The sequence below is a fragment of the Alternaria conjuncta genome, assembly GCF_024043145.1.
Source record: "Alternaria conjuncta strain BMP 0040 chromosome Unknown scaffold_2, whole genome shotgun sequence".
Classification (NCBI taxonomy): domain Eukaryota; kingdom Fungi; phylum Ascomycota; class Dothideomycetes; order Pleosporales; family Pleosporaceae; genus Alternaria; species Alternaria conjuncta.
The window spans coordinates 297,261-313,404 of record NW_026250091.1 but is presented as its reverse complement, the minus strand read 5'-3'; the positions used below and the strand labels follow the sequence as shown (position 1 = coordinate 313,404).

General features: G+C 55.3%; 8 protein-coding genes and 1 non-coding gene across 9 annotated transcripts; 4 read left to right on the top strand and 5 right to left on the bottom strand.

The window, feature by feature from the left end:
- Positions 1–38: 38 nt before the first annotated feature.
- J4E85_001200 (uncharacterized protein) lies at positions 39–778 on the top strand (the record flags this gene model as incomplete). The annotated part of the gene is made up of 2 exons (XM_051465487.1): positions 39–254; positions 443–778. The coding sequence occupies 2 exons, from the start codon at positions 39–41 to the stop codon at positions 776–778; spliced, it is 552 nt and encodes a 183-aa protein (XP_051330044.1).
- A 387-nt stretch (positions 779–1,165) lies between these two features.
- Positions 1,166–1,876, bottom strand: J4E85_001199 (uncharacterized protein; the record flags this gene model as incomplete). The annotated part of the gene is made up of 1 exon (XM_051465486.1): positions 1,166–1,876. One exon carries the CDS (start codon positions 1,874–1,876, stop codon positions 1,166–1,168), a length of 711 nt encoding a protein of 236 aa, XP_051330043.1.
- A 374-nt stretch (positions 1,877–2,250) lies between these two features.
- On the top strand, positions 2,251–3,153 carry J4E85_001198 (uncharacterized protein; the record flags this gene model as incomplete). The annotated part of the gene is made up of 1 exon (XM_051465485.1): positions 2,251–3,153. One exon carries the CDS (start codon positions 2,251–2,253, stop codon positions 3,151–3,153), a length of 903 nt encoding a protein of 300 aa, XP_051330042.1.
- Positions 3,154–3,495: 342 nt separating this feature from the next.
- On the bottom strand, positions 3,496–7,288 carry J4E85_001197 (uncharacterized protein; the record flags this gene model as incomplete). Its single annotated transcript, XM_051465484.1, has 7 exons — positions 3,496–4,957; positions 5,011–5,675; positions 5,769–6,142; positions 6,196–6,475; positions 6,660–7,012; positions 7,068–7,177; positions 7,224–7,288. 7 exons carry the CDS (start codon positions 7,286–7,288, stop codon positions 3,496–3,498), a joined length of 3,309 nt encoding a protein of 1,102 aa, XP_051330041.1.
- Positions 7,289–7,838: 550 nt separating this feature from the next.
- J4E85_001196 (uncharacterized protein) lies at positions 7,839–9,065 on the top strand (the record flags this gene model as incomplete). The annotated part of the gene is made up of 2 exons (XM_051465483.1): positions 7,839–7,965; positions 8,011–9,065. 2 exons carry the CDS (start codon positions 7,839–7,841, stop codon positions 9,063–9,065), a joined length of 1,182 nt encoding a protein of 393 aa, XP_051330040.1.
- Positions 9,066–10,251: 1,186 nt separating this feature from the next.
- J4E85_001195 lies at positions 10,252–10,341 on the bottom strand. Its single transcript has one exon. It is a non-coding gene; the product is annotated as a tRNA-Cys (tRNA).
- Positions 10,342–10,798: 457 nt separating this feature from the next.
- J4E85_001194 (uncharacterized protein) lies at positions 10,799–11,926 on the bottom strand (the record flags this gene model as incomplete). The annotated part of the gene is made up of 4 exons (XM_051465482.1): positions 10,799–10,923; positions 10,979–11,297; positions 11,353–11,562; positions 11,639–11,926. 4 exons carry the CDS (start codon positions 11,924–11,926, stop codon positions 10,799–10,801), a joined length of 942 nt encoding a protein of 313 aa, XP_051330039.1.
- A 270-nt stretch (positions 11,927–12,196) lies between these two features.
- On the bottom strand, positions 12,197–12,919 carry J4E85_001193 (uncharacterized protein; the record flags this gene model as incomplete). Its single annotated transcript, XM_051465481.1, has 1 exon — positions 12,197–12,919. One exon carries the CDS (start codon positions 12,917–12,919, stop codon positions 12,197–12,199), a length of 723 nt encoding a protein of 240 aa, XP_051330038.1.
- A 331-nt stretch (positions 12,920–13,250) lies between these two features.
- J4E85_001192 (uncharacterized protein) lies at positions 13,251–15,778 on the top strand (the record flags this gene model as incomplete). The annotated part of the gene is made up of 5 exons (XM_051465480.1): positions 13,251–13,370; positions 13,425–13,527; positions 13,578–13,811; positions 13,865–14,969; positions 15,019–15,778. The coding sequence occupies 5 exons, from the start codon at positions 13,251–13,253 to the stop codon at positions 15,776–15,778; spliced, it is 2,322 nt and encodes a 773-aa protein (XP_051330037.1).
- Positions 15,779–16,144: the final 366 nt, after the last annotated feature.

Below are 16,144 nucleotides of genomic sequence, written 5' to 3'. Positions count from 1 at the left end.
AATCATCACCATCGATTCACGCCTTCCCCTCCAGCACAATGGCAGCACCGGCATCCCGCGCGCTCAGGCGCTGTATCTGCACCGCGAAGCAGTCCGCATACGTACGACCGACCGTTGGAGCCACACAGCAGAGGATACAGCGGAGATGGCAGTCAGATGCGGCAGCTCCCACAAATCCAAAGATTGCGACGATCGTGGATCAGATTAGTCAATTGACTCTGTTGGAGACTGCAGACTTGGTATCGACGTTAAAGGTACGGTGACATGCTACGGGGGTGGGAAGGCGACCATCGGAAGCCTGTAGTGGCACGCATACAATATGTAGAGCATGCCCGTCTTCACACCTGCATTGTGTTTAAGGGAGACAGGCCTGGCTTTAAACCGTTTCGCCACCGATGATAGATGCAGCGACGTTCAGGTTGTCCCACTAACTCTTCGCCAGACTCGTCTGAACATACCCGACATGCCTATGGGAGGATTTGTCGCTGGTCCCGGAGGAGGTGCCGGTCCCGCGGCCGCGGCCGCCGTCGAGGAAGAAGAGGCCGCGCCCGCCGCTCAAGAGAAGACACTTTTCAACCTCAAGCTCGAGAAATTCGACGCCGGCGCGAAACCCAAGGTGATCAAGGAGATCAAGGCCATGTTAGGCTTGAGTTTGGTGGACAGCAAGAAGTTCGTTGAGGGAGCACCGAAGATGATGAAGGAGGGTGTGCCAAAGGAGGAGGCGGAGAAGATTGTCGAGACGCTCAAGGCGCTGGGTGCTACAGTTGTCATGGAGTAGGGGCATGCTATAAGCGGCGAAGAGCAGGATCTGGGAGAGAAGGACGAATACTGTATCATAGCATTACGTTTGGGCGTGTACAGATATGTTTGGAATGACCATGGATGTATACAGTTTACTCAGAATTCCAACAACAATGTGGGCGTCATGAGACAAGCCCGTGGTATCTCTGCCCCAACGCCTAGGCCATGCTGTGGCAATGTCTGTCGCTCCCAATCAACGCCGTAAATGCAGATCAGCTACCGCCTGCCCACCATGCCAGGGACCATTTCCGACTGACACGGTCTTGGAACTTTGGCTACCCTCATCGTCGCTTGACTGTTCCTCGTTCGCAGCAGCTCTGGCCGCTTCCCATGCCTCAATCTTCTCTCGGTCTTTGTCAGGATTCTATCCGAACTCAATAACCTTCCTCCTCTCCTCGGCATCTTCCCTCGCGGTAACATAGTCGTCCTCGTTGATGTCGCTGGCCTCATCCCATAGCTTCTCCAGCTCCTCGTAGCCGTCTCCTGGCACCGCCCAGATACTCTCCCGCAACCTCTTGTGTCTCTCCCTGTCCTCCTCAATCCTCTGTTCAATCTGACGTTTGTCCATTCTTTGCCCTCCATTCCGACCGGCAGAAGCCACAAAGCTGTCTTTGGGGTCGGAGGTATCTGTCGCCATGAAGGGATGCGCGACTTCTCTCGACTTCAGTACGGCCTCGAGTTCTTGGACAGTCTCCTTCATGAGGATGGACAGGTTCTCAAGCGTCTTGAGGACTTTGCGAACGACGCGGATGTTGGCGCCTTCTTCGCCTACGACGCATTCTACGACAGCCAGTATGTCTCTCTGCAACATGCGGACGTAGCCCATTGCGCTCGCGTCGCCCGAGTTGTTGTCCCTGACGGCGTATTCGCAGAGGCATTCGATGAAGAACATGATGTTCGCGCGGGTGTTCATGTTGGTGCGTTCGAGTTGCTCGAGGATGCAGGAGTGGAGGTCTTCGTCCATTTCACGGTTCTTCAACGCGTAGAGAGCGGCCTTTTGGAGCGACGTGTGGGATGCGCTGAGGTGGGAGAGCAGCGTCGTGAAGCGTTGACGGACCTCGAACGGGTCGGCCATGGTGGAGCTCGGGCTTGCGCACGTCTGTGGCTACTATGGGCCCGGCGGTAGTCTTGGTGGTCTGGACGGCAAGGTCGTGTGGAGCGTCAGGCGGAGAGCTTGGGGAGGTGCGCGCATATCGTCGGCCATGGCCATAGCTCAAGATTTCTCCAAGCCAACCTTGGAACGTGGGGAAGGCGCCGATCTCGCGCTCCCGAAACGCAGCAGCCCTCGTCCTTCGCGTTTGCCCAACAGTGCCCACCAAGACGCCCACGGGACTCATCCACCATGGCGACCACACAAGAAGCCAAGCCTCTCACGTTGACTGTCCTCGGCTCTGGCACGTCGTCTGGCCCACCCCCCAACCACAGCCATCGCTAACAAGCCCAGGAACCATGGGCATCGCGATAATGGGCGGCGTCATGGCCTCGCTCGCCTCTGCCAGGACGAGAGCCTCGCTCGATCCCGCCTCTGCCTCTGCCTCTAAAGACGTGCCTAACCTCTCCAACTTCATCGCCTGCGACCAATGGGCCCCCGCCGAACAAAACGTCCGCAAAGCCCTCGGCCACTACAACTTCCCCCTGCAGACGCTCACAAACCAGAACCTCAAGGGCGTGCAGGAGGCTGACATCGTACTGCTGAGCTGCAAGCCACATGGCTTCAAGACGATTCTGGGCGAGGAGGGCGTTGGGGAGGCGCTGAAGGGGAAGGTGCTGGTCAGCATCCTGGCAGGCGTGACGCGGGAGCAGATTGAAGCTTTCCTGTATCCCCACGGGCCGGCGAAGACAGAAAACGCTTGTCGCGTGGTGAGGGTCATGCCCAACACTGCGTCTTTCGTAGGAGAGTCCATGTCTGTGATCCAGACTTCGGACCCACCCCTCAGTGAGGCGCAGTACAAGCTCGTTGAGTTCGTCTTCAGCTCCATCGGTCGCGTTACGAACCTCCCTCCTGCGAACATGGATGCCGCGACCGCGCTGTGTGGCTCGGGTCCAGCTTTTTTCGCACTGATACTGGAGGCGGCGGCCGATGGTGCGGTTGCCATGGGCCTACCAAGAGCAGAGGCACAGATGATGGCTGCGCAGACCATGAGGGGAACCACTGGGCTCGTGCTAAACGGCGAGCATCCAGCGGTGCTGAAGGACAAAGTCTCAACGCCTGGTGGTTGCACCATCGGTGGGCTCATGTCTCTCGAGGAAGATGGCGTCAGGGGCGCCGTCGCAAAGGCAATTAGGGAAGCGACTGTCGTCGCATCGAGATTGGGTGGTGAGCAGAAGGAGTTTGTAAACCACAGGCGGTAAATATGTCGAAGCTTCAAACCCTGTGACGGCTTCGTCCCAACATCCCAGATTTCACAGAATAAACGATACCACAATTCCACAACGTATCCATCTCCGGACAAGAATTCTTAATTATCGTACCTAAGCCTACGCTGATTACTGCGTATACAGCATACATGTTCGTCCATATCTTCTGACTCATGTCTCAAAGGGTATAATACAGATAAGTAGAGAAAGGACCTCAGGTCTCCCCCAGCAGTTCCCCCAGATTGAGCATGTCACTGTCTCGTAGCCATATCGTGCCTTGTCATAGCCCAAAAGACCCGTCTGGAAACCGGTGCGCATATGGCCAAAAGAGCCATCTTACCGCCTTTCCCGCTCCCGCTCCATCATCTCGCGCTCGACATCGCCTTCAGTCCTCACACCACCACGTCTAGCCTTGGCGTTCTTACGCAGTCCCGCTGTAAAGAGGCTGGCAATGTTGTCGTCACCCGTCGCACCAGACTTCCTGCGCTTGTCACGATGCGCGGCGGGGCCTGTGGGAGGCTTGGCATCAGCTTTGGGGCCTGTGGGTACCGGAGCCTCGTCGTCAAAGTCGTCTCTGCTACGCTTACTCGAGAGCGTAGGGCGAGATGAAGGAGAGATGCGTGATTGAAGGGACTTGCTGGAGCTGGATGGCTTCTCTACGCGTTCGCGACTGTCTCGCTCTCGGGCATTGCGCTCTCGCTCAGCGGCATAATGGTCTTGGAACGTTTCTTTGTCTTTCGATGAAGGGCCGGTTGGTATAGTCGATGTAGAAGTCGCGCTGGTTTTACGACGGTGATCCCTAGCTTCGCCGCTTCGGTCTTTATTTCGATCAGCAGCCGGACCCTTGGGGGGCTGGAAAGCTCGTGGGCCGGTAGGAGGTTGGGCCGGTGGAGGCATGACCGCGTTCTTTGAGCGGCCCTTGATGCTGAAGCCATTCGCCGAGGGCCCGGTTGGTGCGTTCAAGGGCGGAGACATAGCGCGTTTCTTCATCATCTGACCGACGACATCCTCTTCCCTCTCCAATTGAGATGGCTTGTCTTTGCGCTCATGATCATCGTACTCGCGTCGCTCGCGATCGCGATCTTTGCGACTACGGCGTGAAGAGCGGTGATTGTCGTCCCCATAATCACGCTCATCGTCTTCACTTTCACGATCGCGACGCCGCCTACGGTCCTTGTCCTTATCTTTGTCGCGGGAGCGATCCTTCTCGCGGTCGTAATCATAGTTGCGGTCTCGCTCTCGCTCTTTACGATCCTTGCGGTCTCGTTCACGTTCCTTGTCGCGTGAGCGGTCGCGCCCGCTCCTGTGCTTGCGTCGTGAACTGCCATCAGAATCCTTTTCGCCATTGCCGTACGCTTCTTCGTCTTCATATTTGTCTCCCTCACGAGGTGATCGGGAGCGATGGCGACGACGATGCTCCTTGCTCCGGTCGCGGTGGGACCGCGATGAACGGTGCTTGTCCTTGTCACGACGGCTGCTACGATACTTGGAGTCTGCCGATGCAGTTCGTGTACGGTCACCCCGGCTGCCCTTCTCGTCGCGGTAACGATCATCATACTCCGGGTCACGGTCATCATAGCGTGACGATCGATGGTGCTTGCGGTCTTTGCGATCCTCGTATTCGTTGTTCAATGGCGAAACGGATCTACCGCGGTCATCGCGACGAGAATGACGGTCTGCAGAACGCGATCGGTCACGTTGCTCACTTCTGTCATCACCCTTCGTTCGTGATTGTGGTCGAGAAGGCGTGGGTGAGCGTTCCTTGACCCGCATACTCTCATCTCGGAGAGGTGACCGCCTGCGTCATTGTCAGCCACTGCTTGTACTTCATTCTCCATCAAATCTACTTACGATCGAACTCTACGCTGTGGGCTAGCAGTTGTCGCATCTTGAGCAGACGCGACGCTTTTGGGCGGTGGCGGAGCTGCATATCGCCCACCATGGGCACGACTCGAGAAACCAGTGTTGGGTCGACCTTCTCTCATCGCGCGTGGTCCAGTTGGCGCGCCTGCAACACCGACACCAATCGGTTCCGTTGGCTGACCTGTCAGAACTGTCGCTGCACCATAAGCCCCGTTATTGAAGCCGCCACGTGGACCATAGTTGCCATTGTATCCCATAATGTTCATGCTGGGGTCGAAGGCTGCATTCATGTGCTGATCCGGGAACTGATTCATCATTCCTTGAGGGTATGGCACACCAGGGCCCATCATAGACTGGTCGTACTCTCGCATGTCTGCATCGCCAGAGTCTACAGTTTGTATAGGCTTCAGACCGCCGTCTTGAGTCTCGCATTGTGGACCACCCCCTGCCTGGTTAGTGTCGTCGCCAGCAGCTTCGCTAGCATTGCCAGCACCAACCCCATCTGCTGAAGTCTGTGGTTCGAGCGATACTGGGATATCGTCGACGATGTCCTTACCTTCTTCAGTTGGATCTGCGGACGCCTTCGACTGCTCGCCCTCGGCCTTCACCTCAGGAGCAGGGTTGGCATTTCCGTCAGGTGACTGGTCGTCACGCTGTGTAGAACGAATCGGGTCAGTTTTTGGTTTCCAAGTTTGGCCGATTCCCGTGTATGGGTTCGGTAGCTTTCGTTGGTGGGTTGAACGTACGTTTTGCAAAAGACCGCCACGGCTGCCCGGACGACCAGGCGCATTCTGGCAACCCGGACCAAAGCCACCCTGGCTGCCATTCTTGTTGTTTCGCTGAGGATGTGCTCCTCCTTGATTGGCATGGAAACGATTGTGGTTCTGGTTTGGGAAATTATTCTTGGGAAACTGGTTCATCATCTCGGGATATGCTCCAGATTGATTAAAGCCACCCAGCTGATTGGGCCCGCTGAAGTTTCCATAGCCACTGCCCATACCATTCCATCCATTGCCATAGCCACCACCGTACTGCATCATGTTCATGGCAGACATGTCGTTCATGCCCAAGCCCATGTTCCCTCCAAAGTTGCCGTACATTCCGTTCATGTTGTTGAAATCTAGCAAGGCATTAGTCGCCTGCAAGGAAGGCAAGGTTATTCCAAAGACATACCCATAGGATTCATGCCGTTCCAGCCGCCGTTGGCCATGATATTAGGCATCCCGTTCCAAGCCAAGCCATTGCTGAAGCCGCCCTGATTGGGGAAGCCGAAGCCCATCTGGCTTTGCACGCCGCTCATCGGCGGGTTGTTGCCAATCATGCCATTAGTTCCGTTGGAGGGTTTTTGCTCGTCGGTCGAGCTGTTGGCCGCTGAAGGTCCCGTGTTCTTGGTCACGCTCTGGGAGGCGGTGCTACCGCGCCGCTCAGTCTCCATCTCAGGAGAAGCATTTTCCTGATTTGGTCAGCAAGAGCGCGAGTGCAGTGGAAAGCATCTCCGGTCATTGGCACGTGTGGCAACCATGTTTTGCAATGCTTAGAGGCCCGACGATGTCTCTTCTGCTTGGTTTCTTCTTCTTCTGATTGTACAGTACCCGCATGCTCGCGCAAGAGCGAAATGAAAGACTTTCACAACCTACCTCCTTTGGTTGGGCCGCGGCCGAGCCGGCGCGCTGTCCAGCCTCTTCTGGGGCCTCGGCAGAACCAGCAGCTTGTTCAGCAGCACCGCCTTCTGCCTTGTGCGCATCCTCAACACTGTCTACGGGCTGCTCTGTACCATCACCGACCGGCAGGACCTCAGGCGCGGCCGGTGTCACCTCGACGGGCGGGGTAGCTGCCTGTGCCGCGGCCTTGGCCTCTTCCTTCTTCTTCTGTTTTTGTAGCCACACTCGCATCGTGTTACGCAGAGACTTGTTCGGTGTGCAAGAGTCGGCCTCGAGCGGGGAGTGGTCGCACGAGGGACACGCTGTCGGGAACTGGAGGTTTCCTTGACCTGGGCCGCGTTAGCGCCTGCGAGAATCTCCGGCAGCAGCATATGGTGTACGCACATGGTGAGCATATGGATTTAGCACAGCAGATCAGCTTGTATGAGTCGAACGCAAGCTCGTTACATAGGGCGCAGAAGAAGTTCTTCGGGAAGGCCGTCGTGGGGAGCGACCTGCTTACGTTAGTATGAGTTCAGAGCCTAGGCATTTCGCACGTACACAGCAAGCTCTCTCAGCTCGTCGGCGAGCGGCGCCGCCTTGGGATCGGTTGCGGGGTCGCCCATGGTAAGGCCCGACAAGTTCGCGACTTGGGGTCAGGCTGCCGTGTAAGAGTTGGAACCGATGTTTGCGCCAGACGTTACTCCATCAATGGGAAATGGCGGATGAGAGACAAGGAAAGATGGAAGTAAGACAGCCCCTCGATGCAGGCGCAGGCAAGCAGGCAGGCTTGTTTGCAGGCGCGGACAGACGTGTTTGCGGAGTGACAGCTAAGTGAGTCGCGGAAGTTTTCTGGAAGTCGCGACCGACCGACGGGTCCGTGCGCAGCTCCGCTAATTTCCGTTACGTGGGAACCGCTCCGTGCCTCGTTTGAGCAAGTCAGTGTCTGGGTGTCGCTCCGCCTGATGTGACTCCGGCTTCACGTCTTTCCAGAGGTTCGCAGGTTGCCCGGCCGAAGCTCAGGGAAAGCATGATCAATGCGGAACCGTTAGATGTGGCGCTAGGCGATTGTGGCTTAGCCGGACCCTTGTCAGCGTCATCGCTATTCCAGTCCTGAACGGTGTCGCTAGGCGTGCTCGTGGCTGAGATACTTTGTCCATCCTCTACTCTGTAAAGATGATACTGAGTCAAATTTCTTATCTGGACTGCATAGCTTTCCTCGTCTTCCTCGCTCCCCAATTGATAGTCCAGATTGGGCTCCCGCCACTTTTGACATGGCTGATACCAGCCCTGCCATCTCTGGGTAAGCTACAACATGTCATGTACGTGGGCATACTAATACTCACAGCTCCCAAAGCCGTCGCCATACCGTACCAGTTCATTCGTGAACGCTTCTTCGTATCACATCAACATCGTGCCCCTTTCGTGCAGAAGGCAACGCCTTTCCAGGACTTGGTCATCCGTTTCGTTCGCTATGCATTCGCCAACATGCCCGCCTTTCTGGGGCGTGTCTTTTTTTCCAAAGCCGTGTCACTCCCTTTCTTGAGGTTTCGTATGCTGAGACACGGCATCGTCACCAGTCCTATCAGGTGGACTGAGATTAAAAGGCCAAACTTTAGAGGTGTATGGATAGTGCACAACCAGCAAGAGCAGCCAGATGTAATTGTATACTATTGTCACGGAGGTGGCTTTTCCATGGGGAGTAGTTTCTTCTATATGGAGTTTCTACTCGCTTGGGTTGCAATGCTCAAGAACGCTGGGTACAGCAATCCGGCTCTATTCGCTTTGGAATACACGCTCGTCCCAGACGCTACATACCCTACCCAACTCCACGAGACGGTCGCAGGCTACGAATACGTTCTATCGCTAGCTCAATCTTCAGTTCGTGTCGTCGTGGGTGGAGACTCTGCGGGCGCAACCCTCATCTTGAGCTTTCTGCTATACATGTCTGACCACACGGACTTGCGACATCAGAAACCTGGCCTTGCCATCATGATCAGCCCGTGGGTCACGATTCTATCGCGCGAAAATCGAAACACCGAATCCGACTATCTCAACAGTTCATCGTTGGAGCTATACGGCCGTCAATACATCGGCAGCAAGGTGTCAGCAGATGATCCATTCGTTTCACCCGGAACGTGCAGAGATTTGAATAAGTGGAGAGAGGCTAGTCCTGAACAAGGATGGTATTTCCTATATGGTAGTGAAGAAGTGCTTGGGCCGGAGACAAGGCGCCTGATCAGCTTATTGGAAAAGACCGGAAAAGAGGTAGACAGCTGGGAAGAGCCGGGAGGTATTCATGCATGGCCTGTTGCAAGCTTATACCTTGGGGAGACGAGAGAGGCCAGACTAAGTGGTCTGAAGAGTATTGTAGAAGCGATCAAGAACAGGATACATTCATGAGACTGGAGGTGGTGGAACCCAGCCAAGACATACGATTCTTTGTCTGACGTAGCCTTGCAATTAGTAAAGCCATTTCAGTTTCCTGCTATCTGTATTCACTGAGGGGGATAGCCTCGCTTTTGCGAAGGCTGTAGTGGTTCTGAACGAAAGCACACCTTGAGGATATCATTTGTGTTCAATACGCGTATCCAATCAGATGCCAAAACAGGGCAACTGCTATGCTGCATCCCAAGGTCGTTTCTTTAATCGTAGTCTTACAAGACGTTGTGCACCGGAACACTACCTAGGTAATAAGCAGCCATCAACTGCGAACAAGATTGACTGATCTACAGAGACGCAGCATAAGAGTTCTCATCACTTTCTTGGGCGCCTAGGCCCCACCCTTGCCGTTCGTTGTGCTGGTTGACTCATGGGTTTTCTTCAATGTACTTGTCCGGGGAAAAAGAATGGAACCAATCTGAACGCACATCCCAACGCTGTTACTGCAGCTTCCTTCCAGCATTTAGTCTATTATCAAAGCTATCGCACTGATACCAAAGAATAGGTGCACAAAGTTAAGATTTTACAGTATACCAAGGTACTATAACGATGAATTGCCCGAACCAAGACAGGGCTCTAATCCGCGTCAAACACGGACTAAATCCTTAGTCTGTCAGTTTGATACGCGTTGGAATAGCTTGTTGTGCACTGAAATGCTGGCAGAGGATACGGCTACATTGCAATGCTATGACGACTACTCTTCTCCTAAGTACAAAGCAAGGACACACGTTATATCGCATTGCCGCATAAATTGTAGAATATGCATTTAAGCGAGAGGCCGAATAATCTAGTATAGATCTCTGCGTTAGAGTATGTAATTTGTGTAACTAATGTAACTGCTCTGTAGGTGTCTAAAAGAACATTTGTAGACAGACAGTTTATTCTCTTTCTAGAGTACAGGTCTATACACTTTTATACTAAACCTTATGTATGCGACACGCTGTGCAGAACGACATAAAGCTGTCTCTGTAACATTTAAGTAGAGAATACAGCAAGTGCTTATGTTAGAGGAAACTTAAGAAAGAAGGCGATTGTACGCTTGCGAAGAAATGCATGTCAAGAAAAAGATAAATAGCTTTTCGAGCCTTAATTAGAAAGAGAGATACAGCCTGTACCAAAAAGAAAAGCCCCCGGGTAAAAAGAACCTAGGGCCGAACCGGAGTCGAACCGGTGACTTCGGGAAGGCGGTTTTTTGGGTTAACTGCAGTCCTACACTCTACCACTGAGTTACCGGCCCGTCAAAGGACATGTAGATTTTTTAGTAAATAGATAAAATATAACCTACGATTAAAAACGTGCGGACACTGGATGATCTACGGCCCCACACCTTACCCACCCACGTGGTGTTCCCATCGATGCATCTGCTAGGGCGCCACCTGCCTTGCACTTTGGCTCCGGAAGAGCAGTACCAAGCATTCGCCGTGCCAACTCTGCCGCAAAGGATGCATAGCAACAGCTCATTCACGAACGTGTTGCATCTACAGCGAAATGCTTTGTCCTTGTAATATGGGTATTCAGACAAGTAATATACACACCTGCATACATGCTATAGTATAAGCCCCACTCACCGTATTCTTACAAAAGTATATATACATCACTCCCTGCACCTGGTGTGACTCGCACGTCCTTGCCACGTTCTATAGCATGCAATTCACACGAGCCACTCGCATCTCCAACCTTCAGTGCGCAGTCGTCTACTCCCATCTCGTCTCTTTCTTCAACGGCTTTTCCCAATCCTTGATGTGGTCTGAGATGACCTTCGCAGCCTGTTCCGCCGTGAAGTTGCGCCCGATGGCTTCGACAAAATCGCCTTCTGGGTCTGGTAGATCTGTTAGCCTATGTACGTGCAACCTGATGACAGCAAGACAACATACCCATCAAATAGAAGTAGATACTGTGATCAACCAGGTAGTCTTGGCCAGGCTTGACGTCCTTGGGGGTGCTGAAGTACACGCGATACGCTTTACATGTATCCTTGATCTCCTCGTGGGTGCCTGTCAAGCCGATGAAGTCAGGATGGAACTCTGCCAGGTATTCCTTGAGCACCTTGGGGTTGTCGCGTGCAGGATCGCATGTGATCATGACGGGGAGGATGACGTTTCCGCATTCGGCGACGACTTTGTCGTACATGAGAGCCATTTTGTCGAGCTCGTCGGGGCAGATGTCGGGACAGTGAGTGAAACCAAAGTAGACCTACGACACTGTTGTTAGTGTAAATGCTCACACTGGGTCGAGGGCGATGCCGTACGAGAGAGTATTTGCCTAGCATATCCTCGTTGCTGAATGGCTGGCCGTTGTGGTCTTGGAGCTGGAATGGACCGCCTACTTTAGGCTTTCCGATACCCTTTGTTTGCTCGGCGATTCGCTTTCTTGCCATGCGCTCTTTCTCGTATGTGAAGTAGGCCCATAATCCTCCACCTGCTGCGACGAAGAGGATGGCTGCTGTGAGATTGAATGGCTATGAAGCGTTAGCCTTTGATCGGGCGTCTAAGTACTCCCATCTGGTACATAGCTCCTTGGATATCGAAACGTACCCCGCCCTTGTTCCTGGCCCGGATCTGATCTATTGTCTTGAGCTTGCTCCGTGGTGTCGATTGCGAAAAACCCCTTGTGTGTCCTTGGCAGCTACTTGCAGCGTTCCTTGGTCCAATGCGCGTTGTCTGTAATTCCCTCCGACACGTTGCGTTGCCCGCTGATGGTTTCCGCGACGATGCGACCGGACTCGATGTGCTAAAGGCGAATGTTCGATGCGGAACGCGCGCCGCTCGTGGACCTGAAATACTCCTCACAGCCGTGGCCATGCATTTCATTGGTGCAGCCATTGGGGTGTTGATATTGGAGACTGTATGACGCCGTGGTGTTGCGAAATGGTGCTGCGGCAGACTTTCGATGATTTGGGATGCGAACTGGCGCGCTCGGGCCAACCTCGAATGACATGTTGCTCCTTCGTACATCCAAGGTACATCACGTCACCACGAAAGTCCAGATGGACATCCATAAGCGGAGGTCCTAACGATTACTTGAGCCAGGGGTCACGTCAAAAAACAAGAGGGCGCCTTTGGAAGAAGTGTAGCAGAGAACTGGTGGGATGTTTATTTGATACCGATAGCTTTGAGAAGCTCCTCTTTCTGCGTTGCCCCAATGGCTCCTTCTGTTTCGACGCCCTTGACGACATGGCTCATGGTCTCCATCTCTCTGACGCCGGCACCATGTGCAAAGTGCCAGAGCTCTGCTTCTTCATACCGTACCTGGAACGCTTGCCAGTTCTGTGCTTTTAGCGTGTTGACATGCTCTGTGACAGCTACGGAGGGGCCGGAGTAGACAAGCAAGCCAGGATATCCAGGCTTGGTGAGCCCAGACACGGGTGGCACTGAAGACGGAGGTGAGAGTGCAAGTTTGCGTTTGTTGGTATTGAGAAGGTGGTGCAGCCATACAATGACTGTCTTGGAGGTGTCTAGACTCTGGTCGGCCCCTGCGGTCGAGCCGCTGTGTGATTCAGCAGGAGCAGAATCGAGCATGTGCCGAAAGGCAGCGAGGATGGCATCGAGGGCCTCTTCGCCTTGGGCCAGCCCAAGCCCTGTGACGGCATCTCTAATGCGCGTCCGCAGGTCGTGCTTGGCTGCGTCAGTCGCAGAGATGATGTCGGGCGACCCTGATGCCGGATACGACTCGGGCAAGCGAAGAAGGAGCGAGGCACGATCATCTTCGGAGAAGCTCAATTCCCGTGACTTGGGATGATAGTGCGTCTGGTGGGGATACATGGCATCTAGCAGCAGCAGCTCAGTTTCGAGGCGGGCGGCAGCGTCGTCTGCCATGGTGGATGCAGGCGGGTTGCCTGTGTTTGCAGGATCTACATGAGGGCCGGCGTGTGGGAGGCTGGACGGGCGCTGGTGGCTACAGTGAAACCAAAACCAAAGAGCTTTCCCGATGCGGCTAGGAGCAGACGCGGAACGTCCGCGCTCCAACCACCTGGGCACCCAGAGACACAGGCAAACCATCCATCTGCCCTCCGCACCGCCAGCCCAGAGCCTCACCCGCATGCCCTGCCCTCCTCCCGCCAACATCACGACCCGTCACGTGCAGCCAGCACCCACGGACGCCCTACGCCTGCGCCTGTGTGCGGAATGAGCAGCGGCCCCAGCGACGATGAAGGCTGCTCCGCTCCTGGTGTCCTGGCACAACGAGAACGCGCCCATCTACTCGGCGCACTTTGAGCCCCACGGCAAGGGACGCCTGGCGACAGCGGGCGGCGACAACAACGTGCGGGTGCGGCAGCCCCTCCCCGCGAGCAGCATGGACTTGCGCTGACCTGTACAACAGCTCTGGAGCGTCGAGGCGCACGGCGAGGAGCGCACCGTCTCCTACCTGTCGACTCTGGCCAAGCACACGCAGGCCGTCAACGTGGTGCGATGGTGTCCACGGGGTACGCCTCCGGCCCACGTGCAAGAGAGAGCAGCAACTGACGTGCCCTAGGCGAGATGCTCGCGAGCGCCGGCGACGACGGCAACGTGCTGCTCTGGGTCCCCGCCGAGAAGCAGGCGGCGCACAACTTGGACGAGGGCCTCGAAGACAAGGAGACGTGGCGAGTCAAGGCCATGTGCAGGTCCATAGGCTCCGAGATCTACGACCTGGCCTGGTCCCCTGACGGCGTCTTCTTCATCACAGGCAGCATGGACAACATTGCCCGCATCTACAACGCTCACACTGGTACGCCCCGTGCCCAGCCACCACGTCCCCGATAGCTGCTCAATCGTGTCTAGGAAGCATCGTGCGGCAGATTGCCGAGCACAACCACTACGTCCAGGGCGTTGCCTGGGACCCCATGAACGAGTACATTGCAACCCAGTCGTCGGACCGCTCCGTCCACATCTACACCCTGAAGAACAAGGACGGCCACTTCTCGCTGGCCCAGCACAGCAAGGTCACCAAGATGGACCTGCCCGCCCGCCGCGTCTCTTCCAACAGCCCGGCGCCCCCAGACTTCGGCAGCCGCGCCTTTGCCGCTGATGCTGCCATGGCAATCGGCTCGCCCGTGCCGTCGATGCCCGGCACGCCCCAGTCGCTGGCCCTGCCCACGATGCATCCGCCGCCGACCTCGCACAGCCGTCGTTCGTCCTTCGGCTCCTCTCCATCCATGCGCCGCTCCGCCTCGCCCGCTCCGTCCATGCCCCTGCCCGCCGTCATGCCAAACTCCCCCAGCATTGGCACCATGGGCCCCATGGGCCTCCGCAACGCGCCCCTCTACTTCAACGAGACCCTGACGTCCTTCTTCCGACGTCTTACATTTGCCCCGGACGGCAGCTTGTTGTTCACGCCGGCAGGCCAATACAAGGCCGTGCATGCGTCCGTTGCTGAAGCCAAGCAGACCGACGACATCACGAATACAGTCTACATATATACCCGGGCCGGCCTTAACAAGCCACCCGTCGCCTATCTGCCCGGCCACAAGAAGCCCTCGGTCGCCGTCCGTTGCTCGCCCGTCTACTATACCCTGCGCCAGTCTGCCCCACCCACCAGACACATCACCATCGATACTTCGAATATGGACGATGAGATTCCTTCTCTGCCTGATCCAGTCATGCCCTCCAAGCCCCCTACCTCGCATTCATCCATGGACCCCCCGCCCATCACGAGTGCGCCTTCTCCCTCGCCAAGCCTATCAGCGCCGTCGCCCAAGCCCGCCGATGGCGAAGCATCCGCTCAATCCGGCCTGCCCCCCGGGCCTCCGTCTGCCTTTACACTGCCTTATCGCATGATGTATGCTGTCGCAACACAAGACGCTATCCACATCTACGATACGCAGCAACAGAAGCCCCTATGCATCGTCAGCAACTTGCACTTTGCTACCTTTACAGACATCACCTGGTACGTGCCGAGGCCCGCTTTGACTCCCAGTTCACTTACCATTCAATAGGTCAAATGACGGCTCCATGCTGCTGATGACCTCGTCGGATGGCTTTTGCTCATCCATCACATTTGCTCCTGGCGAACTCGGCGACAAGTACACGGGTCCTTTAGCTGTTCATAGCCGACCACAGCAGACACCTGCTGCCATCAACACCACGGGGGGGCACACATCAAACAACTCTACCCCGACTCCTACACCAACAAACGGAACCATGCCGGGCACCACAACGGCTACTGCACCACCAATGCAGAGGCAACCCTCTGCAGGCTTCCCGGCCTCTCCGAGCTCTTTTGTTCCCGCAAGGCCTGGAAGTCCCACAAGAAGCAATTCGGTATCCAGTATTGCTACTGCTTCATCCTTTGCGCCCGGTGCAGGTGACCAAAGCAACATGAACGCCCCAACGCCGGCTATGTCATCAGTGCCTAGTATTGCTGCTGCCAATTCTGGACCTGTACCGATGTGGACACCGCCTCTGACCCCAGCTCACGGCCAGGGCACGACGCACAGTGCAAGTAGCTCGGTCAGCGGGGTACCAAGCACTGCCCATGTTGGGCGAAGAGAAAGCGAAATGAGCGAGTCAGACCGCGACGATGCATCTTCGACTTCCAAGAAACGAGATTTGTATGCTATGCCGGAAGTTGATGCAGATGCGCGAGAGAGTAAGCGACGAAGGATTACACCAACACCGGTCACAATGGTCGCGGAAGGCGACAGTGCTATTGCCAGCACCGAAGAGAGTACTCCGACACAAACACCCGGGCAGTAGGAACTATTACATGGGATCCTCTTGTTTCCGATGCATTTCATCATTGTGTACATCTTGTCTTCAGCAAGGCGTTTAGGATACCAGGGCTATATTTACGGCGATATCATGTACAGATTCCTTTCTTTCCTTGCTAATGTTGTAACAGTGGGGCGCCATCACGATTATACCACAATTCTCACTGCACGAAGGTGCACGTAGTCGTACTCCACAATACAGATTATAGTCAAGTCAAATACATATACATTGCAGATGGGAAGACCTGAACTCATCTCCCTAGGTGGCCCAGTTGGTATTGCAGATTTCACGCCACTGAGGCCATCTCCGTGCTCAGAGACGTTGCGCGCAACTCGAGAATGGTCGACTGCC